This window comes from Crocuta crocuta, unplaced genomic scaffold, assembly GCF_008692635.1.
Source record: "Crocuta crocuta isolate KB4526 unplaced genomic scaffold, BGI_CrCroc_1.0 scaffold274, whole genome shotgun sequence".
Taxonomy (NCBI): domain Eukaryota; kingdom Metazoa; phylum Chordata; class Mammalia; order Carnivora; family Hyaenidae; genus Crocuta; species Crocuta crocuta.
Genome location: NW_027530222.1, coordinates 2986705 through 3011426, shown reverse-complemented (window position 1 = coordinate 3011426; position 24722 = coordinate 2986705). Strand labels below are relative to the sequence as shown.

At 46.7% G+C, this 24722-nt stretch overlaps 1 protein-coding gene across 3 annotated transcripts in view; it reads right to left on the bottom strand.

Moving 5' to 3' along the window:
* The window catches only part of ELAPOR1 (endosome-lysosome associated apoptosis and autophagy regulator 1), a 71821-nt gene that overhangs the window by 16727 nt on the left and 30372 nt on the right, over window positions 1-24722 (bottom strand). For all 3 annotated transcript variants that reach the window (XM_077765574.1, XM_077765572.1, XM_077765573.1), the window contains exons 2-11: window positions 21226-21346; window positions 18717-18909; window positions 13477-13624; window positions 12693-12773; window positions 11994-12099; window positions 11713-11862; window positions 5390-5478; window positions 1359-1536; window positions 536-664; window positions 68-158 (exon numbers count right to left, since the gene is read on the bottom strand). In XM_077765574.1, coding sequence (XP_077621700.1) covers window positions 68-158; window positions 536-664; window positions 1359-1536; window positions 5390-5478; window positions 11713-11862; window positions 11994-12099; window positions 12693-12773; window positions 13477-13624; window positions 18717-18909; window positions 21226-21346 — 1286 coding nt within the window. The remainder of the gene's footprint in view (window positions 1-67; window positions 159-535; window positions 665-1358; window positions 1537-5389; window positions 5479-11712; window positions 11863-11993; window positions 12100-12692; window positions 12774-13476; window positions 13625-18716; window positions 18910-21225; window positions 21347-24722) is intronic.

Below are 24722 nucleotides of genomic sequence, written 5' to 3'. Positions count from 1 at the left end.
CCAGGCTATGTGGGACTTGACTGTGGCCCAGGTGGTGTGGGCTTCCCCCGCACTTTGTATTCCTCACCTGAATCCTGGCACAACCAGAGTGAGAATCATGAAGTCATTGTCTGAAGCTCCAACCGCTGTATAAATGTGATCACCAGCCACCTCCCAGCCTGGAAAAGGAGAGAGGAGAGTTAACGCCCAGTGACTTCATGTGCACCCAGATGACACGCTGAGAGAACAGTGTCCTTTGAGGCATCCAGAACCACTACCCCGACCAAACCATGGTATTTATCCTGCTTCTTCGGTCAATCAAAGACTCTGAAACTCTTAGAGCATCTCTTTGGAGTGTGCGCCTTGTTTCTAGTTCTGGCTCTATCTCTAAAACTAAGTTTTGGCAGCATAAATGTCCATGAGGAGTGGAACTTTCAACAGGATGCATGGCATGCTTAGCTCATTTTGCTGTAGCCATCGCTATTATGAAGAAGTGGAGGAGCCCCTGGAGGCAAGCAGGGAGCTGACATCTCACAGTAAGTGAGGATGCACTTACCGGTCATGCCCTTGTACTCAAAGTTGATCCCACTGAGAACGGTGGTTTCCATGTTCGAGGGCAACGTGTTCCACCATTTGTATTCAAATCCCACGGCAGGCTCAGTCCCGGCTGGGCAGTGGGTGCAATCTGGGGGAGCCACAAGATCCACAGCTTCAGTGGCGAGGCCACGGCCACCCTGACAGGAGCTGCTGTCACACAGATTAAGTGGCAACGAGGGCAGGCAGCCAAAGGAGAGTAATGTTGAGCACCACAGCACGGTTATACCGGGTGGACTCAAAACCATTCTGACAATGTATTTAACAAACTCAAGATGTAAACTCTGACCCTTAATTCCCTTACTCCAGCTGTGCTACTTGCCCACCAAATTCTTCATCTCAAAACTTAAATATATCTCTTCGTCTGATGCATATAGTTCATATTATTTGTCACATTATTCTCGGTAATCGCATTTACACGAATACACACAAATCCTCCCAGCTCCTTTCCGCTGCATGGCTTATGGCTCTGATCGTGTCAAGCTGGACCTCTCAGCTCCCCAGACCTTCTGGTTAGCATCCCTGCTGCATGCTGGAAGCCTCTGCGGTGAGGACTGAGTACTTCAAGCCCGAGTCACATTCGCATTTGGACTAGGGAGGAAGGCAGGCAGTTCTCAAGGGTGACTCTGACCTACACACAGGTCCTGCCTTGCCCTCTCTTCTCCTGAACTTAGTTCACAGAGTGGCCTGGTCCTTACTGCCTCCTTGGAAGGACACAGTGCACATTCAGCCGACCACCCACGTGGGTGCCGTGGGAATGGGCAGGATGCAGATAAAGAGGTTACCAGAGCCATTGGAGTAAGAGCCGTAAGGGCAGGGCTCGCAGGTGCTGTTGTTGGTTTTGAAAAAGCCTGGGTTGCAGGGTGGGCAGCGGGTCTTCACGCCAGAAGCGGGCAGTTTCACAGCCCCCTTGAGATCTTCACTGCAGATTTTTGGCTGGGCCCATTTGTACATGAGCTGTGTCTGCAGAAGCGGATTAAGAAAGAATGGCTCAGCCTGTGTGGGACTCAGCACATCGTTAGGAATTTACCTGGAGAATGGGGGGACTCTGGGCTGTAATGAAAGTCCCACCAGGGTAGGGAACTTGTTTTGGTTACCAGTGTATCCCGTGATCTTAGCCTAGAGCCTGGCACATGGTGGTGCTTGATAAATATCTGCTGAATGTTGACTGGGTGAAGAGGGGAAATACGTAATGAGGACTTGTGTGACAGAGGGAATGGTCATGGAAGGACCAGCTGTCTCCAGAGAAAGCTCTGATTCCAATGTAGAATTTTATCACGACTAAGGTCACAGGAAAAGTAGCTGATGAAAATCCCAAAACATAAAAAGGGGTGTCCCAATTTGTCTTCCAAGTATTTTCTTTGCTTTTTCATGTACTCAATAGACAGCCTAATACAGAGAAAGCCTAATACATCTGTGTGTCAGACCTGGGGTTCAGAGATGAATGAGACATGGCCCCCCACCCTTAAGGAGCTCACCATGTCGCAAAGGCAACAGTCACATGATAACAATCCTTGGCTACTGTGTTCTCTGGGACATCAAGGCAGAAGGGACAGTGTTGGCCAAAGGGTACAAACTTGCAGTTATAAGACCAATAAGGTCTGGGGATCTAGATCAAGGTGGTTACAGTTAGTAGTACTATATTTCTGTATATACTTGAGAGTTGCTAAGAGAGTAGACCTTAATTGTTCTCATTGCAAAAATAAAAAGGGTAACTAAGTGATATAGTGGAGGTGTTAGTTAATGCTAGGGTGGTCATCATCTTGCAATATATAAATATATCAAATTGACACACTGTACGCCTTAAGCTTACACAATGTTATATGTCAATTACATCGCAATAAAGTTGGTGAGAGGAGGGAGGAGGAATGATCAGCCATCAGATCAGTGGGCAAGGGAAGCATGTGTCTGTCATTCACTAGGGCCACCCCTACTCTTCTGATGGAGGCCTCAATACAGAAGAGGGGATGACCTGCAGCTCCAAGCCTCCTGTGTAGTCCTTGGGCCGAGGCAGAGACAAAATGTACTTTTGTGGATTACACTGATGTGATGACGTGCAGCACTACCATATATGTGAAAAGGTGGATGAATAAGGCATCTGTCCATTTTATTCAGGATAAGAAATGACAAGTCTTAAAAAGAACCTGTGCTGCCTTCACTGATGGTGAGTGCTAGGGCTCTTCTTCCCCCTGATCTGTTTGGCCATGAAGAGATTCCTCCCTGTGAAGCGCAGCCAACCGCCAGAGCCCTAGGCTTGTGCTCTGACCTGGGCGCTCTCACTTGAGTCTCATGGAGAGAAGGGTATGGCAGCAGGAAGACTGACTTGGGTGGTCCCTTAGAGCAGCACATGCAGCAGCCCCAGTGGATTGGCCAACCTGGTCTCTGAGAAACCACTGCAGCACAGCAAAGGCCACTGCGGCACAGCAAAGGCCACAAGGGCAATCACGAGAGTTGGCTCGAGTTACATCCCTTAATTTAAAAATACATTTTAGGGGCACCTGGGTGGGGCAGTCGGTTTTGTGTCTGACTCTTGGTCTCAGCTCAGGTCATAATCTCACAGTTTGTGAGCTCAAGCCCCACAATGGGCTCTGCCATTGATGGCGCAGAGCCTGCTTGGGATTCTGTCTCTCCTTCTCTCTATCCCTCCCCCACATGTGCTCTCTCTTTCCCTTTCTCAAAATAAATAAATTTTTAAAAATGTTTTAAAAATTACAGTTTAGAAGACTCAGTAAGGGGCGCCTGAGTGCCTTAGTTGTTTAGGCATCCAACTTCAGCTCAGGTCATGAACTCGCTGTGTGCTGAGTTCAGGCCCCACGTTGGGCTCTGTGCTGATGGCTCAGAGCTTCCTTCTGTTTCTCTGTCTCCCTCTCTGCCCCTCCCTGGTTTGCTCTCCCTTTCTCTCTCTCAAAAATGAATAAACATTAAAAAATTATAGAAGACAAAGTAAAATCATGAGACTGAGCAGAACCAGTGCGGGCATGAAGCACAGATCACAAGAGTTCTGTAAAGCATTCATGATGAGCCCATGTTCGTGTGCACTCATGCTTCAGGGCTCCCCTCCTGAGCCTTAGCTGGGCTACTAAGGCGGAGCACTACTGAGCCCTACTGAGCGTCCAAAGGCAAGGGCAGACAGCCAGGCTGGCAGGCAACAGAGCTTACTACAGATCCAGAGGACCTTGGCCTGAGCCTGGGAGGGGAGAGCCTGGGGCAGAAGGAAGCAAAGAGCCACATCCAGCCATATGTTGTGCCAACCAGGAAGAAGAGGAGCAGGATTAAGTGTTCTCATCTAATTAGTGAGTCAAATGATGCCAATAAAATGAAAATAGGTTTTTCAAGGTCACAGAGAACCCCAGGCACTGCAGAACTGAATGTGAGGTACAACTGATGATATGTGTAGCCATTCTCCCTTGGCTGCTGGGCAAGGGAATGATGCTCTACACATGAAGGCAGGGGTGGGGGAGGGTGGGGAGTAGGAGATGATTATGAAAAACAGCCACTGCTAAGGACCAGACTTTATCCCGTGCTTATCTGGCAAAAGGAAAATTTATCCTGCCATCCAGCCAGCAAACGCTTATGCATCCTAACAGCCAAGCACATGCTTAATGCTGAATACAGATTTCCCAGCTTCTCCTTCTCTCTTCCTGAGAGGCTGTGATTTAGGGATACAGACGCAGACAACTCATCTAGAATGTCTAATCTAAGATAAATCCCTCAACTTGTGCCGCAGAGCCATCTCAGCTCGCTCACTACTGTTCCTCGACTTCACTAGAAACAAGTCTGCCCCCTCCATACCTGCTGTGCCCTGTGCCTGAAAAGCGCTGGGGCCCCCACCCATCTCATTCAGGTCTCTGTTCAAACACCACCTCCTCAAATGTCATCCCAGCCCTCTCTAAAATAGTAGTATCCCCACCCTCTGTCATTCTCTGTCTCCTCATCCTTTATTTTTTTTTTCCCTCCACTTACTGATACAGTCTAATTTGTTGTTTATCTGTTGTCTGTCTCTCTCCCTCTCCACTTGCTCCCCAGCAAGAATTAGTTCCCATGAGAGTAGATGTTCTCCCCGTTTGGTTAACATGCTTAGCACCATGACTGACTGTTGAAATGAACACATAACCTCCGAAAGGCCTTCCCAGACCCTCCAGTCCTGGTTACTTCTCTCCTGGTTTCTCCCAGGACCCTGCACATCTTTCTTCTTGCTTTGGCCAGGCCCTGCTCTCCTCCCTCACCCTCTCAGGACTGCGAGGTCCCTGAGGGCAGGCACCTCTGTCACCCCCCACTGGAGCACCACTCACGGTCATCAATGCTGACTCAGTGGTCATGCGGACTACAAAGGAAAGTCTTTCTGAGGCAGAAAGCCTGGGGGAAAGAGGGGACCAGCAGAGACCAAACAGTCAGGCCATTCTCCAGCGAGCCAGGAAGTAGGAATCCATTCCCTTCGCAGGCCCACAAAAGCAGCACCGAGGGGACGAGTCTGACGAGTTCCATGAGGAAATAAGTGTGCGCAGACAGGCAGTCATTGCCCAGAGGGGCTAAGCAAATGGAAGAAACCAAGCAAAAGAAAATGAAATGGCTCTTTTGCAACAGAGCATATGTGAATAAGCAGCGGAACAAATAGGGCAAAAATGAGTCTCTGACCTGAAAATGAATGAGGCCGTCTTGTTTGGCCTCCCCCCTCGGCCCCAGGGTCACTGTGGAGGTCTGTGGGTTTTCTCTGCTGCCAGCTTTGCTGACCTCTGGAACTCCAGATGTGGTAAAGCCCAAGGAGCTGGCAACGGAACTCTCTGGGACAAAGGGGCTCCAAGACCACGCTACCCACCTCTCCGTTGGCATCACAGGCTGTGTGAGTGTAGAAGTAGTCTTTGTCTGTGCAGGCTGGGCGTACTTTGCAGGAGGAGGATCCTTTTTCTAAATTGCAAAAGTGAGGACAAAGAGTTGAAGTTCTATAAGAAAGCAGAGCTCTTGCCCACTTGCTCGTGACCCTGTGACCTCCAGGACCCTGAGGTCCAGCACAACACAGGTACTGAGAGGAGTAGAAAATCCTGCACACCCACTCTTCCCTTTGCTTCACTTCTGGCCTCTGAAGCCCTGCTCAGATACCCTCTTTGCACCTCTCCCTAGTGCTATAAGAAGCCACTGGGTCCACACTGTGGGAAAGGGCAGTGGGAAGGGGACTGGCCAGGGGACCAGTGAGGAGGGCGAGAAGCTGGAAAGAGCATCTTACAGGTTAACCACCACTAACATAAGTTCCTGAAACCCGCCTCCCGTTTCCCCCTTTCTATGCAACCATCTTACACAAATGAGCTGGTCATTTCTTCCGACTCTACTTAAGACAGAGCTCTTAGATGATATCACGGATTGTGAGTTTGAGCCCCATGTTGGGTCTGTGCTGACAGCTCAGAACCTGAAGCCTGCTTCAGATTCTGTGTGTGTGTCTCTCTCTGCCCTTTTCCTGCTTGCGCTCACTCACTCTCAAATATAAATAAACGTTAAAAAAAAAGACATCGAGCTCCTTCCACTCTCCCCACCCCCAAGCATCCTGGTGCCATCTCTAAGTCTTGACCTGTTCCTAATAAAAAAGGTCTTAACTATCATTTTATTTATTCTACTCTATGTCAGTTCTGCTTTAACTTGTGAGTACCTGGATAGCAAGAACTAGTTTAGCGTATACCTCTTTGAAGCAATGAATTTCCCCTTTTCTGAATTACAAACACGTTGAAAATTTGTAAAAAGACCTGTTTCCTCCATCCAGAAAAATATACATAATTTATGCAAATAATTTTTAAAAATTTTCCAGGGACTTTACTTTCCCCCAAATAAAAACCACAGCTTTACAGAGTGCCAGTACAACACTACCACTATTCCCGTCTCCACCATTTCTACAGTGACTGTTGTCACCTGCAGGTAAGCATTTAATACAAGCGAGCCCTCCTCTCTCCGTATGTTACTTGACAGGCTGTGTGATAGAGTGGAGTGAGATTTTAAGTTAGACAGAACTGGGTTTGGTTCCTGCTTCATTTATTCACTAAAAATAATTTTTTTAATGTTTATTTTTGAGAGAGGGAGAGACAGAATGTGAGTGGGGGAGGGGCTGAGAGAGGGAGACACAGCATCTGAAGCAGGCTCCAGGCTCTGAGCTGTCAGCACAGTGCTCGGTGCGGGGCTGGAACCCATGAACTGTGAGATCACGATCTGAGTCGAAGTTGGACACTTAACCGACTGAGCCACCCCGGCGCCCCAGATCCTGCTTCATTTAGCAGCTGTGTCACTTCAGTCAAGTTACTGAAACTCTCTGAGTCTTAGTGCTCTCATCTGTAGAGCAGGAATAAAAATATCCACCTTCCTGGAGCCAGCATATCCCTGGCACTTCGTAAGTAGGGACTCACTAAATGCTGGTAACTATTATTACCTGGGTTTGTGTGAATGATTCCTATCTGAAATTGTCATGGAATTTTAAACAAGAATTGAGAGTTTCTTTCTCTCTTTCCCAGTGAAGGCTTATTTCTCAACTGATACTTTCTTCTTTCCAAGGCACCAAATGAGTTCCTAGACCACAGAATCTCCTAGTTACAGCCTCCTTGGCCTACACTGGAAGCTTCCTCAACCACACATTCCCACACCTCTTCTGTCCCCGTCTTATTAGTCTGGGCAAGAGGGAAATACTGCCTGAGAAACAGCTGGAGTCTTCTCAGCTCATTGGCTTGGCTAACAAGCAGAAGGCCTCATTCAGCACAGAGGGATCTAGGGACTCCTGCTTTTGACAAACTGGACCAGGAGAAATTTGGGGGGAGATGCTGAAAACACACCAATTCCCAGGACCTTGCATATTGGGTCTAGCAAACTGCAAATTATATGGTAGAAAGTATATTCTGCACAAGGACCTTTCTCTGCTTGTCAAATATTTGCTCAACCTGATACCCTAGCTCCAGGTTTCCGCAAAAAGGGTCCACCTGTTTACACACTGACAACTGCTAAGGTAGTTTTAAGAAATGATTAACCCAAATGCTGCGACGGGCGTCACTTCCCTAGCTCAGGATTCATCAGAGTGTTTAAGCTGAGTACTAGTCAAGCTTGAAAGATCTGCCTAGATGGTCGGTGAGGGAGTGAAAAGTGATTCCTGTAGCATTGGCCTCACAGCAAAACTGTAAGAAGATAAAGTTATCATGGGGGCTCCAGTTTCTCTCTCAGCCTCCTGCCACGTTCCAGGACCTTCTCCCCACATCTAGGAGTACAACGTCTTATCCAGATCCACTTCATCACAGGAAAACATTTCCCCTGAAGGTTCAAGCATCTAATGAATGCTTGGCCCAGGTCAGACCCCACTGCAGACTCTGGGCAAACCCCTCAACCTCTCTGTGCTGCCCTTTATTCATTTATAAACAGGGAGATCAGTCCTGCACTCCTCTGTAATACATGAGAAAATGTCTAGTAAATTGCAAAGTACTATCCAAGTGACGTGTTATTGTTGTTACCTATGCTAAGAGTACTTTCATATTAAGAGAAGACAGCCAGGACTAGCCTTAATGGAAATAAACACAGTTGGCCCTTGAACTACACAGCTTTGAACCGGGCAGGTCCACTTGTACGTGGACTGGGATTTTTTTTTTAATATATAAATACAGTGCAGTACTGTAAATATATTTGTTCTTCCTTGTGGTTTTCTGTTTCTTTTTAAATTAAAAGTTTATTTATTTTTTAATTTACATGCAAGTTAGTTAGCATATGGTGCAACAATGATTTCAGGAGTAGATTTCCTTGTGGTTTTCTTAATAATGTTTTTCCTCCAGCTTCTTTTTATTGTAAGAATAGTGTATATAATACACAGAACATACAAAATACGTGTTGATCAATTGTTTCTGCTAGCAGTAAGGCTTCCAGTCATTAGTAGTTAAGTTTCTGGAGACTCAAAAGTTATATGTGGATTTTTTACTTTTTGGGGGGTTGGCAGCCTTTGTCCCCATGTTGTTCAAGGGTCAGCTGTGATAAAATTCGTGCTTATTACCTGCTGGACACTGTTCTAAATCCTTTATATGTAGTAATCAAATGATCCACATAATAACACTATGAGGTAGATAGGATTATTGCCGTTCCCATTTTATAGATGAGGAAACTGAGGCAGAGACAAGGGACTTGCCCAGATGGCAGAGGTGGTGGAGCAGGGATTTGAACCTTAGTAATTTAGTTCTGGAGTCCATGCTCTTTCTTTCTTTCTTTTTTTTTTTTTTTAATGTTTTTTTAAAATTTATTTCTAGGAGAGAGGGAGAGAGAGACAGCGTGAGCAGGGGAGGGTCAGAGAGAGAGGGAGTCACAGACTGAAACAGGCTCCAGGCTCTGAACTGGCAGTCAGCACAGAGCCCGACGCGGGGCTTGAACCCACGAACCGCGAAATCATGACCTAAGCAAAGTCGGACGCTTAACCGACTAAGCCACCCAGGCGCCCCAATCCATGCTCTTTCTTAGACCCCAAGTACTACTAGGAAATGAATCCCTAATAGTAAATGTAACACAAAGGAATTCATCTTAATGATCAAATCTTAGGTATCAATAAGAAAGATGCTTTTAGTTGAGCCTTTGTCCTTAACAGCTGCAGTCCCATTAGTTCCACCCAAGTCTAGGTCCTGGATACCAGCAATGATGCTTGTTGCAAAATCTCTGGACTGTGGCCTCTGCTTCCAGTTGCTCCATTCATTCTACATCCATTTTCCAANTCTCCCTTTCCCCCACCATTTCCGCCCTTCTTCTCCCCCTTGTTCCTCCATCAAGTTCCTCCTAATCCTCCTATACGTGCAAACATATGATATCAAGTCTCAAGTCTTGAGCAATGGCACAGAAGGGCTGGTGGATGGCCTGCTGCCTGTCCACCTCTTAGCCCTGGATGCTGGTTCTCTCCAAGTCAGTTCCTGCCATGCTGAGTTTCTCCGCGATCCCCAAGCCTTCTGGCTTTGGCTACGCTTCTTCTAGAACATCCATCAAATCACCAACTCATCTTTCAAGACCACAGCCACTGAAGCCTTTCCTGTCTCCACAGAAAGGACTGACTACTTCTCTTCTTTGCCTCTGCTGTGCGCTACACTCAGAGCTGCGATCCCAGCAGCTACTGCACCACGGGTATACGGACGTTACCACTTTCCAAAGTAAGGTATAGGGTAGGCACCAGCTCCAACTCTGGCACCAAGCGCAAGCCCTGGCACCTAGCAGGCACTCAGGACTTAGTTGTAAATGGATGACTAAATGCTCACAGGGTCTTCCGACACTCCCTTTATGCACAGTCCATCAAAGGCTGTGATCACACACATACTCTCTCTTTGCCTTGACCGTGTATTCTGGAAAACTCAAGTCATTGTAAAAACTCACTTTCCAGTCAAAGAGATAGATTGAGAACTTGATGGCAAAGGATCAAAAACTCAAACTCCCAACCGAACTCCCAACACTTTCATAACTGCTGTCTGGATGACAATCAGTTTATATACAGAGTTGATCAGAACATTCCCAGGCGGTTTCTTGAGAGCCACCTTGCCATTCAAACCCTTGTACAGCTGCTGGGCTGGGAAGGCAGCTGGAGACTACGACCAACAAAGGCTGCCATTGATAGAGCAGGGAAGGAGAATGAGAAACGCAAGTGGAAAAACAGGAATTTAGACAGACGGATTAAAAACTTCCCTCAAGATCTCAACATTCCTGTTCTTGCTGAAAACTATACTCATGTGGCAAGATCTGTGCAGATAAATAGGACTGTTGTGTTAGGAATAGTGTAAAAATAAGCTGTTCACATGGTCAGTGGCTCGTCTTGGCCGAGCAAACACAAGTGTAACACCTGCTGATGGGTGTGTCTGTGGATGGGTTTGAGTGTTTGCTTGAGAGAGAGACTTGAGCCGGGTGTGTGAATCCGGGTGAGAAAGGGAAAATGGAATAATTATGTGTTTGTAGGGAGAGTGAAGGGACTCTTTCTCCCTCCCGAGTTGTTTAGAACCGTAGAGATTGGCCCCTATGAGGGTCCTCTGGGGGGACTGCCCCCTTACACCACAGCCCTGCTGCCCTGGGACTCCCTCAAATGACCAGGTTCTGTTTCTCAAGTTGCGATGTTTTAGGAAGCTACTCAGAGACTAGCAACAGGCTGCTACGCCTGTCCCCTTATTTTCCCTCAGAACGCTCGCTTTTAAACTATGTTCCAAGGAATCCTGGATTTCCTGAAAAGGCCTCCTTTGAATTCAGTGGATGGTCAGGCTGATAAAAGATTGTAACTTCCATCTTTAGCCCTTGCTATCAAAATATTTTGCTTATCAATACAGCCTCACAGCTCTTCTAAATTAACTTTGATAATAATTGTTATGAATTAAAATATACAAACATATACCTTTTAGTTACTGTATCTATTATGTATAACTATAATCTTTTTTTAATGTTTATTTATTTTGAGAGAGACAGCATGAGTGTGGGGGGTGAAGGCAGAGAGAGGAAGAGAGAGAGAGAAAGAGAGAGAGGAAATCCCAAGCAGGCTCCACAGTCAGAACAGAGTGGAACGTGGGGTTCGGACCCATGAACCATGGGATCGTGACTTGAGCCGAAATCAAGAGTTGGATGCTCAACTGACTCAGCCACCCAGGAGCCCCAACTGTAATCTTATATAAGGTTTCGTTTCTACAAATTTCACTGCTTAGGAAAAATATAGAAAGACTGCAGCCCCTTTCTCCAGCTTTCCCAATTCCTGCAGTCCTGAGTTGCTTTTTCTTTTTGCCACAGCACCCTGTACATTTTACTGTCTAACATACTATAATTTATTATATATTTATTAGCATTACTGTTTATTGTCTGCCTCCCTCCGCCCCCACCCCCCCATCAGAATGTAAATTCCATGAAGACAGGGAGCTTTGTCGATTTTGCTCGCCGGTATATCCCAAGCACCTAGAATAGGACCTGGCACATAGTAGGGGCTCAGTAATTACTTGTTGGATGATTTTACTCTTGTTTCCAGAGTGATCAGTGGAGTGTGGATCCACAAGGCTCTTCCAGTGTCCAGAAGCGAGGGTTTAAGAAGCATCGTCTCCAGCATGGCCAGAGGGATGGCTCTCCTTCCTGTTTTCTCCCCACGTTTGTTGGTTACTCCCCCCGCCCCCAAACTCTACCCACCCTCAGAAACATCACCTGAGTATCTGTCAGGGTCACACTGGTGGCAGGAAGTCTCTCCCTTATTTGAGTAAGAGTTGGCTGGGCAAAGTTCGCAGAAAGAAGAGCCCTGCTTGTCTGCGTATGTGCCAGGTTTGCAGGGGAAGCATTCTGAAGTGTAGGCCACCCCTAGGGAGGACAAACAACAAAGAAAAGCAACCGTTGAGCCTAGAGACTGAGCCCTGGGGACTGGTCCCCACCGGCCCCCCACAGAGTTAGGAAATCAGCAGCAGACCCCAGACCCAAATCCTCCTTGGTACCTGTTATGGCGATGTTTCTCACCAGCACGGGCTTGGAAACTTTGGACCACACCGAGAAGGCTGTGGTTCTCCAATAGAGGACATTATTGCCTCGGTTTAGCTCGACCTAGAAACCGTAAACAAAAAGAATTCGTTCAGCTGCAGAGACAGATATCCCTAATCCATCAGATTCGCCTCTTCTGGAGAATCTTCCCCTTACCGTCTGCGTGGAGGCACCTCTTCTGATCCCCTCCATCGACTTCCTCAGCTCTGCCCTTCCTCCCAGTTCAACTTAGCTCCTCTCTGCTTTGAAGCCTCCTCTTACAACCTTCATGGCCTCTCCTTCACCCACATATACTACGAGTATCTCCAAGTAAGACCCATGGAGGGGCCTGAAGGTGCTGACAGGAGGGTGAATGGAGTCCCTCACTCTTCTCTGGTTCTGTGTATCCATGTCCCAACCCCAGAAGACCTGGCCCTTAACCCTGCGAAGTTGCTGGTCCTTGGAGGTAGAGCCACGGGAACAAGTCAGCCCACACCCATATTCTGTCAACTCAAGACGACAGAAACGATGGCATCTTCATCTTGTCAGACCCCTGCCCTCTAGGGACTGATGGTTGGAAGCCCAGACTGGGAGGAAACTGTCCTTGGAGGAAAAGCCCTTGCCCCCTTTTCTGGTATCCCCAGGAAAGGCTCCAGGAAGGCTGGTGTGATACTCACACTGTGGAATTCCCATCCTTTCTCTGTGGTTTTCATCCACCTGGAGTCATCCACATTGGGCTGGCATTGGTCATTCTGAACCTGAGCCCACAAGAGTTTGGGAACAGTCAAAGCTTTCCAAGAAAGTGAGTTTTTTACCCCCCACTCCTCCGTGCTGCAACAGCCTTCCAGAGGGCCCTTCTTATGGGAGAAGGGTACCCAGTTTCCTTTGGGGGCTGAGCTCAGAACACATGAGTCCTGAAGCAGGGCGAGAGCTAGTAATACACACTAAATGTCAATGCAGGGGCTCCTGGGTGGCTCAGCTGGTTAAGCATCTGACTTTGGCTCAGATCATGCGTCTCATGGTTCGTGAGTACAAGCCCCACATCAGGCTCTGTGCTGACAGCTCAGAGCCTGAAGCCTGCTTCACATTCTGTGTCTCCCTTCTCTCTGCCCCTCCCCTGCTCATACTCTGTCTTTCTCTCTCAAAAATAAATAAACATTAAAAAAATTTTTTTAAGTCAATGCATCAACACTGAAAAAATAACTCATAAGTCAGAAGCTTTTACATGCTGTTTTCATGTGTGAGCAGGCAGAATGCCTAGGGTCTCCTGGACCCTACTCTGCCCCTGCAGAGCCCCCCAACTTCTGCCCTTCTCCCCATGTCTTGAAGCCTCAGCCCATTTTGTCCACAGTTCTCTCCAGAGGGAAGACAACTGTGGGAAATCCAAAACCAGAAATATGCTTGTGATTCTGAGACTTGGAGAGTTTTTACCCCCCAGCTCCCCCATGGCCAGGGGCTTACAAAAAACTCGAAGATGATGCTGGAGTCTGGGTAGTAGTACTCGAAGTTGACGGAGCCAGACTGCTTCAGGTTGACAGCATACATCAGCGTGGCTGTGCATTCGTCCGTGTTGGAGGAGATGTAGTCACCCAGAGGAACCCACTTGGACCTGTGAGGGAACAGGAGCCAAGTTCACTGGCAATCATACAGCCCATTATGCTTTGTGGGAATTGCAGGTCTCGTGTCCCGCTGGGTGTCTGTGGAATTCCAGACTTGTGATTCACAAAGAGGAATTTAGACACGAACGTCCTCAGTGAAGAAAACCCTCCAGATCAAGGAGACTGGAGATGGAGTAGACATGAGGAAGACAAGGAGGTGTGCCCCCACATTATGCAGAACGATCCAGAAGATAGATGGCAGGTTTCGGGATGGGGAGCTGGGTAACATTTATCAGTTGCTTACGATCTCCCAGGTACTGAACTACATGTTTTATATTCATGATTTCCTTTCATTACCATTTAATGGATGGTGAAACTGAGGCTCGGCGAGTACCTTGCCCCATATCACAGAGCCAGCAAGTGGCAGGGCTGAGATTCAAACCCAGGTCTTCCTAATTCCAAAGCTGTCAAAGAAATTTAGCAGACACTGCTGGTCTTCAGAAATCAGGAGTCCATGCAATCTATCCCACCCATTTTTCTGGAAATGCCCACTTTTCGATGCTGCATGGGAACCGGGAAGAGGGAGGCCACAGAACCTTCTAGACTCCAGGCCGGCAGCATTTCTTTCACTCCCTCTGCCAAGCTCTCCCTCCCCCTGGGTGTTCTCACCTGCTGTTCACTCTTCTTAGAACAAACTACCTCCTCCCTCCCCCTGTTTAATTCCTCCTTGTGACTTAGAATAAATGCCACCTCATCTAAGAAGTCCCCCTTGACTCTACTGGCCTCTGCTATTTGTGCCCTGAGCTCTCACTAATAACTCCCCTCTACTTCTCTTGCACACATGCAAGATTGAAGCCCCCACCCTGCTTAAGAAATACAGTAGAGCAGGAGCCTGGGTGTTCACCCAGCTAATCTCAAACCCCTGACTACCACCTGCTTCTTTCAGCCAAGTAACAACTTCCCTGAGTATGGTGCTTACCATCTGCACATGGTTCTTTATCCTTTAATAATTATGCATGTATTTCTAAACAATATGCCCTACGATCATGGTTTTTGCATGTTTTCAGACCTCATGTAAATGGTATCATATTTATGTGTGTTGAAACTTACTTTTTTTGTTTGTTTCAGTACAATGATTATGGGACCCATCCCCATTCACACATAGAGCTCTTGTTTTCATTTCTGCTAGTATATAACATTGCCTTGCATGGTTCTACCATAGTTATTTACCCGTTACTCATTGATGGACTTTTAGATTGTTTCCAGTGTTTTGCCATTGTACCCACTCCGTTAGGAACATTCTTGCTCCGCTCCTTGTACGCATGTCTGAGGGAGATGGTGGGAGAACAGCCACTGGGTCAGAGGGCGCATGAACCTCCAGCTTTCCCAGCTCCTGCCACACTGTTCTCCAAAGTAGTTGCTACCAACTTGCACCCACCAGCATGTGAGAGCGTTCCTGTTGCTCCATACCCTCCCCAAATTCGTAAAGTTGTTGCCAGTGTGATAGGGCAGGAGATAGTGTCTCTTTGGGCTTTAAATCTTATTTCTTTGATTACTAGTGAGGTTGAGCATCTTTTCTTTACTTTCAGTTCAGCTTCCTCTTCTGATTATATTCTTTTTTTTTTTTTTTTTGATAGAGAGTGCATGAGCAGCAGAGGGAGGGGGAGGGAGAAGGGGAGAGAGAGAGAGAGAGAGAGAGAGAGAGAGAATCTTAAGCAGGCTCTACGCTCAGCACAGAGCTCAACACATGGGCTCAATCCCATGCCATGTCCCTGGGATCATAACCTGAGCCAAAATCAGATGCTCAATCAACTGAGTCACCCAAATGTCCCCTCTTCTGACCATATCCTAATTCTTTAATTGTCTATCTTCCTGGCTGGCTTACAGACACTATAAGGGCAGAGACCAAACTTGTCTTGCTCACTAATGTAGCCTCAGCACCAAGCCCTATGCCTGGCACATAGGAGGGACTCAGGATTATATAGATTAATGTAGAAAATGGTGACCAAAGATAATCCCACTATTTCACTGTTTTGCCTGAGACCAGCCCAGGCAATTATTAACAATAATTATTAATAATGATTAATTATTATCAAGGGGTCCTCAAAGTAGTCCACTGTTTTTCCCCTGTGTTTGTTAGAATAACATATGTTTCAAGTTCTTTCTTTATTTTTTTAAATGTTTATTTATTTTTGAGAGAGAGAGAGTGTGCGGGCGCACAAGCAAACAGGGGAGGGACAGAGAGAGAGGGAGACACAAAATCCAAAGCAGTCTCCAGGCTCTGAGCTGTCAGCACAGAGCCCCATGGAGGGCTCAAACTCAAGAACCACAAGATCATGACCTGAGCCGAAGTCAGATGCTCAACCGACTGAGCCACCCAGGCGCCCCTCAAGTTCTTTAATAGGTAGTGTTACTCTCAGGGCGCCTAGATGGCCCAGTTGGTTAAGCGTCCAACTCTTGATTTCAGCTCAGGTTATGATCTCAGGGTTTGTAAGATCGAGCCCCACATTGGGCTCTGCCCTGACAGTTGGCTTGGGATTCTGTCTCTCCCTCTCTCTCTGCTCCTCCCTCACTCTCTCTCCTAACATAAATAAATAAACATTAAAAACAATAGTGTTATTCTCAAATACAAGCATATCCAAAATACCCAAACTGAGCTCATCCCAGACACCCCAGCTAATCTAATGGTATTGATTTCTCCTGCTAAAAGAGATGCTTCATGCTGATGTACTCCATGGCATCCTCTATAAATAACTCCTAAAGTGAGATGAATAATTAAAAGGATGCCATAAGTGGGCTACATTTGCACAGGGCATCACGATTCTGGGTTTTATCAGAGTTCTCTCTGGTGAAGATCATTTCACATTCAATAATAACAACATGTGTTGATTGACTTCTAGTGCCAGGGATTGCTCCAAATTCTTCATACGGACCATCTCATTTAATCCTTACCATAACCTATAAGAAGAATACCATTTTTTAACACTATGGGTTTTTTGCTTTTTTTTTAGGATGAGGAAATCGAGGCATGTAAGTGATTAGGAAACTTAACTAACTGCACAATTAATCACGTAGTAATAAATCTGATAAGTGTCATAAGGAGAAATACAAAATGGTGCAAGAGTGTGTATGTGATGGGAATCTACGGGGTCAGAGCCAGCACCTCCCAGGAAGTGACATTCAGGCAGAGACCTGAGGGTGAATCAGGAGTGAGCCAGAAGGGCTGGAGAAGAGTATGACCCAGGAAGGAAGGAGCATGGTGGCTAGCGTGGCTGGAGCATAGTAACCCAGTAGGAAGATACTTGGGCAAAGCTGGAGAAATGGGCAGAAGGCCAAGGCTAGACCACGCAGGCCATGCAGGCTGTGGCAAGGTATTGGATTTTATTCCAAAAGCAACGGGAATCCATAGAATCCGGAGTTTTGAGCAGGGAAGTACAGTGGTTGGACTTGTGTCTTAAGAAAATCGGTCTGGCTGCTGGCGGCCAGTGGCCTGCAGAGGCTGGAGTNGGCTCTGCTCAGGAGGGAGGCAGTGGGCGTGGGTTCGGGTGAATATCTCGGTACTAGCTCAATTATTGCCTTTCTGAGGGTGCTGAGAAAGCCACAAAGCCTCTCTAGGTGGCCGTTTCCTCTCCGTTTCTACAGAGGAGAAACATTCTTTCTCCCCTCTCAGGGTCTTGTGATGCCTTAGGATCCAGGCCCCGAAGCAGTGTGTGCTGTGGAAACACAAGTTGTTATTAACGGGCTGACATCCTGTCTTGCTGAGAGGTAATGATTTCTGGACTCTCGGTGAGGTCCCCAGAGAGAGACAAACCCTTTCTTCAAGCGGGTAACAATCGATTGGGTGAGTCAGGCCTGCACCCTGTTGGGTGTGTGTGGGGGGAGTCAATCACATTCTCTATTAGGACGCAAATGGGTCTCCTTTCAGCTTTAATCCTCTCTGGCTTTATCTCTGCTGCTGATGTTGTCATGCCAATGATTTTGACACATGATATTAAACTCTAAAGTGACATTAAAATTGGACTGTAAAATGCCTGTTGCCTGGCTCCAATAATGGTACTTCTATTTAAGAGGAGGAACGGGAGACATTGGTCCCCGGTTTAGAAACCCAGTGTAAACAATTATTAACTCCTTTTATCCTTTTGATTACTTGGGCTTATAAGAGAAACTTTCATGTACTTTTCTCCCATCTTACTTGTTAATATTTAACACAGAGCATCTACCCATCCTTCCACTGGCCTTCCCCAGGGCCCGACATCGCCTTGCGTACACTAAATGTTACTTGAGGGTGGCTTCGCGGGGCAGTAGAGAACTTAGGACTGGGTTTGAATTCCAGTATCACCAGTTCTAAGCTGAGTAACAAAGGACAAGTCACTTAACCTTGCTAAGCCTCCAATTCCTCATTTGTGTAAAGGAAGTAATAATACCAATTTCAGAGGGTTTTTGAGAGAATCATAGAAAGTAATATATGTAAAGCATCCAGAAGAGTGCCTGACACATAGAAGGCACATCATTTAATTCCTGTCCCTGGAATTAAATATCTAAAGATCTGATAAGGATCACTTACCAGTTACTCAAGCACGGGGGGCCGAGCCTTTCAAGTACTGAAAAGATCTCCTTCGGTGCTAGGTTTTTTTTTCTGGTCACCAGGGTCTCAAGCAGTTCAGAAGATCCCACCCACCACTGACCAAAGATCTGGCCCTAGGCTGTCCCCCCTCAAACCTATAAACTCGGGTTGGGCTGACCAGTTTTAGAAGTTAGCACCAAAGCCAGGAACACTCCTAGCGCTTCACGTTGCAATCAAGTCGAGGAAGTTTATTGCTGATCCTAAATCCCATTGCGGAAGTCCAATTAGGTTTTGTTTTAAGTGGACTGGGCCATTTAGCCTTTATCCACCATCTCCACCCCTCTCTGTTTCCCCGGTCTTTACCTCTCACCAGCGCCGGTCAGTCACTGGTCAGCTCGGAACAGTAAGAGAGGGCTGAGGTGGGCGTCATGTCCAACAGTCGTGTGGGACGCCGCTCCAGCCTACCCCTTGGCGGCTTGGCTCCCCGGTTTCCATCCTCTCTGGCCCAGCACAGGGGAGGGGACTATGGGGGCACTCACGCGGTGCAGTTCTCCGTGGACTCAGTGGTGGTGTCCTCGATCTCCATGTTGGTTGAGAGGCTGGCAAAGCCGTGGGGCAGCTCATCCCACTCGTCAAACCGGATGCCCGTGCCGAGGGAGTAGCGGCCCTCAGCGCATGGCTTACAGGACTGGTCCTTCATGTCCAGAAATTCCCCGGCTTTGCACGAAAAGGCTGGAACACAGAGAAAGAACAAGGGTGGGGTGGTGAGGCCGCTGCCACCAGAAGGAGTAGGCAGCCTGTGGGCACCCTAAAGAGAGGAGCAGAGGATCAAGATCCAGAAGTTTGACCCACCCTGATTTAGCACATTTTATACGATTCCTGTTATATGGAAAGTCCAAAATAAGAAAATCCACAGAGATAGAAAGCAGATCTATGGTGCCGGCGACTTGGGGGAGGGGACGTGGGTAGAGATTGTTCATGGATATGATGCTTCTTTTGGGGGTGATGAAAATATTGTGAAGTTAGATAGTGGTTGTACAACTGTGAATATTCTAAAAACTGGACTTTACACTTCCAGGGGGTGACACTCATGGTATACAAATTATATTTCAATAAAGCTGTTATCTTAAAAAATAAAATTTAGGGCTGCAGTAGCTCTGCTTTAGTGAAGGACTTGTCCCTGATGGTTCTGTTTCCTGAGGGAAAGCCTTGGCCATTCTGAGAGCTCTCCAGCAGAGGATACCACGGTTCTCTGAATGGTGCCCAGCCCTTTCAGCCATGAATTTCCCCGGGTCTGTTTCTGTCTCCTTTCTGGTGCCGCTGCCACCATACTGGTTGGGATTCTTGTGGCTGTTAGCTCAACGATTACAGTGTCCTCCTAACCAGTTCCCTGTTTCTTGCTTTTGCTCATTCTGTGGCCAGAGGTATCTCTCTAAAACACGGATATGTCTTATCATTCCTTTTATTTAAAAGATCATCAGGCACTGCCCTTGGGTTGTAGAATCTAAGCTCTCAGCCAGGCATTCAAAGTCTTCCGTGATTTTCCCTCAGCCTAACTTTCCAGCTTAATCTCTTGTTGCAGGCTTTTCTCCACTGCAGCCCCATCTGACTCTGTCACCTTCCTTGCGTTGCCTCCACCCCAGACCACATGTTCTTCCCTGAATGTGTCCGGTGTTCTTCCACCTGCAAACCTCTGCCCGAGTAGTTCCCCCAGCTGTTCCTGAGCCCCAAGCATCCGTACCTCCTGTTCCTTGTCATCTCACATGAACACATCGTACTGATGTGTGCCTGCCACTAGGCTCTGAGCTCCTCCAGAAACATTGGTTCAGTGACTGGCACAGACATAGCAGGGGCTCCACAAAGTTTTGTTGAAAAAATGAATGGAGGAGCGAACGTCTGCTTCTTCCACCAGGCTTTAAGCTTCTGAAGGCAGAGACTGTGCCTTATATATCTCTGCAGCTCATAGTGCATGCACATAGAGGAGCTCAATTAAGCTGGCGAGTTACCTGAAGATGGCTCGCTTATTTCCCATAGTCACACCTCAGTCCTGCTTGGATCTTAGTAATATCCATTCATTAGTTTAACAAACATTTATTTGCTCACCAACTGAACCAGGCAGTATGTAAGCTTTTTTTTTTTTTTTTTTTTAAGAATTTAAATGCCTCGGGGCGCCTGGGTGGCTCAGTCTGTTGAGCGTCCGACTTCGGCTCAGGTCATGATCTCATGGTCAGTGAGTTCAAGCCTCACGTCACGCTCTGTGCTGACAGCTCGTAGCCTGGAGCCTGTTTCGGATTCTGTGTCTCCCTCTCTCTCTCTGCCCCTCCCCCGCTCATGCTCTGTCTCTCAAAAATAAACATTTAAAAAAAAGATTAAAATGCCCTCAATCTCCTTTCCAAATCTCCAAGTATTCCTTGATTCTAGTCCCTGTTGTTATCCCTTTACACCTCTAGAAAGAACAGGGGAGGGGAAATAGCTGCCAATTGTAGAAAAGTTCTGACTATAGAGTCGCAAAGGTGGGGACGGGCTGCAGACAAGTCACGGCTATTCTGATCACACAGTCAGCTCCACGGCTGGGCAAGGTTCTTATTCCTCGAAGTGATGCCCAGTGCATTTTAATGGTCTGTCTGTGCAGAAATTCATCTTCTTTGGCTTCCTTTTCAAGAACAAAAACGCATCACAGTCTTTTCCTAATGACTGACTGTGGCTGATGAGTGTAGATTGGAGAGAGACACACAGGCACAAAAGAAAATGTATGCAAACAGAAAAAAAACGCTGACTGGCACACAGCTGGAATTGCTCATACTTTATTCCCTGATGGGGCTTAAATTAAAAAAAAAAAAAAAAGAAAGAAAGAAAGAAAAGAAAGGCAAATTTAGATACCCAGTTTGCATCCATGAAATCGCATTTCTGTACCAAATCTCAAAGGGGCCAGGGTCTAACTCGGGGAGAGATCTGATTCCTTAAGGCAGCTGCGCTGTCAGGGAGGGTCTGGCTGGGATGGCAGGAGGCTCGGGGCAGAGGCCAGAGGCGAGCGGCAGGAATGCTTACAGCACTCAGTGCCCTTGACAGGGTCGGGGAGGCTGGTGCACAGGCCCGGGGTGTGCGGCACGGCGACTCTCCACCTGGCTCCCGTGCTGTCACACGCGGTGTACTCGTAGTGGTACTCAGACTGCAGGGGAGACAACAGTGGGCAAAACGTGTATTAGCAGTGATCAGACATGAACAGCTTTCCACCCACTTCCCGCCCAGCACAACGGCTGCCGACTTGCGCCTGGCGCCCCCGCAGGGAGCAAGCATCCGGGTGTCCCAATGCTTGTTAGGAAGCCCACAGGAGCTGCAATGATTTGGATCGCTCCTCTCTACCGGCCACGGTCCAGTCCTTAGAAATCCTTTCTGTGTGGTGACTCTCTTTGCTATTGTATATAAATAATGACCCCACAGACCAGAGGAATGTGAGAAGGAAACTACGGAACAAACAGCTGGAAGCAGGTGCAGGTTTTCTTGTCCTAAACCATAAAATTATGAGCAAGGAATGGTCCGTGAAAAATGTGCAAAGGATTGTCACAGAAGCTGTATTTTCCTGTTCTTCATACTCCCTTCTGCCTGGAAAGACTATGAATTCCCACCTTGCACTTTATGAAAACGTCTTATTTCACCCAGGCATCTATCATCACCTGAACGTATTCATGCCTAATATCTCTGTGCAGTGGGACGCTCACAGTTCAGTTGCTTTACTGAACTAAGAATAACCTAAATAACAGCCACAAAACAGCCCAATGAAGCATCAAATAGAACAACAGTAACAACAAAAATAATAAAAAGCGCCACTTGGGAGGATAGAAAACCCCACAATAGATGCATCAAATACCCTAAACATTTCTCACTCTTTTAAATCTCATAGTAAACAACAGACCACAAAACTATTGTAATTTTGGCTCTGACAAGCATTTTATAATCCACCCTTACCTAAATCTATACTCAAGTGCAGAGAAGTACTTGGTACTATTGTGTCCATAAGAAAAATCGATTTAATGTCTCCTTTCAACCCACATAAAAGCATAAAATGCAAGGAGCTGAGACTAGAAAGGAGACCATTTTGACGTTTGCTGATCTAAGAATGCATCAGAACCAGAAGCTGAAAGCTTTACCTTTTGGAAGACATAAACACACTGCCATTTCCTCTATTCCAAACGCATATTTCTTTCACATTTAACATCTGTGAAATCAAACACAGTGGCTTATAATTGACACAATAAGGAAGCACTGTGTCATTTTTTAACTAATAAAAGCTTTTCCTCTCTTTGCAGTATATAAAAAATAGTGGGTCTCAGAAATAACGGCATCTCAGATTTGTGGAAATATAGTGAACATGTTTCTCGAGCTGTAGCTTCAGAAACTTAAGATGATAAGAGAACAATAAGTGTATTTCCCTCTATTATAAATGTTTATCAAATATACATTCTACGCCTGGCCATTAGAGTTACTAAGTATTGTGTCCAGTATGGCTCAGGATAGCAACACACAAACTCAGCGCTTTCATCCAAAGGAAGAAGGTGCAGAGAAGTGGAAAACTGGGGGAACTGTGAGCCTAATTTTTTTTGATGTCTCTTTATTTAAGAGAGAGAGAAAGTGCATGCAAGCAGGGGAGGAGCAGAGAGAGAGGGAGAGAGAGAATCCTAAGCAGGTCCCATGCTGTTAGTGCAGAGCCCTCCCTACACAGGGTTCAATCCCACAAACTGTGAGATCATGACCTGAGCCAAAATCAAGAGTCACATACTTAACCTACTGAGCCACCCAGGCACCCCAGTGAGCCTAAACTTTGGATAAGAACCTTTGGCTTTGGACTTAGATGTCAGTGTCATCTAGGAATGAAAGAACATCAGGATTCTTTGTGCCTTTGGGCTACCATCTCTCTGGATCTATTCCCCCCACCCCCAATTCCAGTCTTTTCCTTATCTCAGACGACTTTAAGGTGAATACGGCAACTGCACACATATAGCAGTTCCAGGCCTAAATATGATGCTCCCCAAAGGATTTTTCTGCAAAGATGAGGGGTAAAATCCACAGCATGTAAATTAAACACAGAATTGAGTGAAAGGATTTGAAAGACAGAAAGGATTTGATGTTCCGCCTGTGGGCGTGATTATGCTGGTCATCTGCATAGTGATTTTATCGTTCCCAAACACTGTCTCATTTGATCTTCAAATTCCCCATAAGGCAAGCAGAGCAGGAGTGTTTCCCTCACTGTACAGATGGGGAAACAGTCACATGGGGCTGAAATGGCCTGTCTAAGCTCGCACAGCTAGTAAGTCACTGAGCTAGAACCCAGGCCTTCCCACCAGAAACCCACCACCCTCGTACATCCAATCAAACACAAACTCACACGGGGCCAAATTTAACAGCCAAATCTAAAAATTAAATAAGACAGTGTTGGTTGTCTGCCAGCAGACAGGCTTGCTTCTGAGGCCCGAGAATTGGTGTTAAAATATCTAATGTGTTCGGGCAGATAATTTCAGTTCACTCTGACTGCATTTGGTATTTTGGAGACACGTGGGCCAAGTCCATTTCTTTTCATCGCCTTTCAATTGGTGTCCCCTGGGTCTTACTTGGGGGCGGGGGGGTGGGGCGGTGCTGGGAAAATGGTGATTCCAAGCCTTAGAAAATTCTCCCTTCAATATGTGCTAATTTACTTCATGTCACTTGGGGATAGTTCCACCATCCAAGGTGGCTGGGTCTACCGCAGCTGTTTCAAATCTAAATTGTACTTCGAGATCTCACCATTCAAGATAGAATCTTAGACAGACCGTTAAAGCAGAGATATAAATGGCAGCACTCCTGGACTATATTCAGCATTCTGTGAATAAATCAAATACCCAACAGTACCTCAACTTACCCAGTGATCTTTGAAAGCATGTAGTCTGCATAACATACAGACTCACAAAGGAGACCCACAAATACATGCAGCATGTATGTCCAGTGCACAATTCCTCACTCTCCCGTGCACAGTGACATGACACACGTCCAAATCACAACTCTAAAAAATTTTTTTAAATGTTTTATTTATTTCTGAGAGAGAGAAAGAGAGAAGAGAGAGACAGCGTGAGCAGGGGAGGTTCAGAGAGAGAAGGAGATACAGAATCTGAAACAGGCCCCAGGCTCTGAGCTAGCTGTCAGCACAGAGCCCGACGTGAGGTTCGAACCCACGAACCGCGAGATCATGACCTGAGCCGAAGCCGGACGCTTAACCAACTGAGCCACCCAGGTGCCCCCCAAATCACAACTTTAAATGGGGCACAGTAGGCAGTGGCTGCTGCCTGTCCTCAGGGTTTGGAAATGAGGGGTGGGCACCTTAGTTAATCTGCCTTAAATCTTTCAGCCAGGTGTGATATTCCTGGGGAACGTGAGAGAGAAGAAAAAAATCCCAAAGTTGGAACTTCTTCGGTCAAATGCTGAGCTATCTGTTGGTAAAGGAAAATTATGCCAAGTGTATTGAGCAAGTCACCAAAGGACAGGTAGTGTATGATTCCATATATACGAGTTACCCA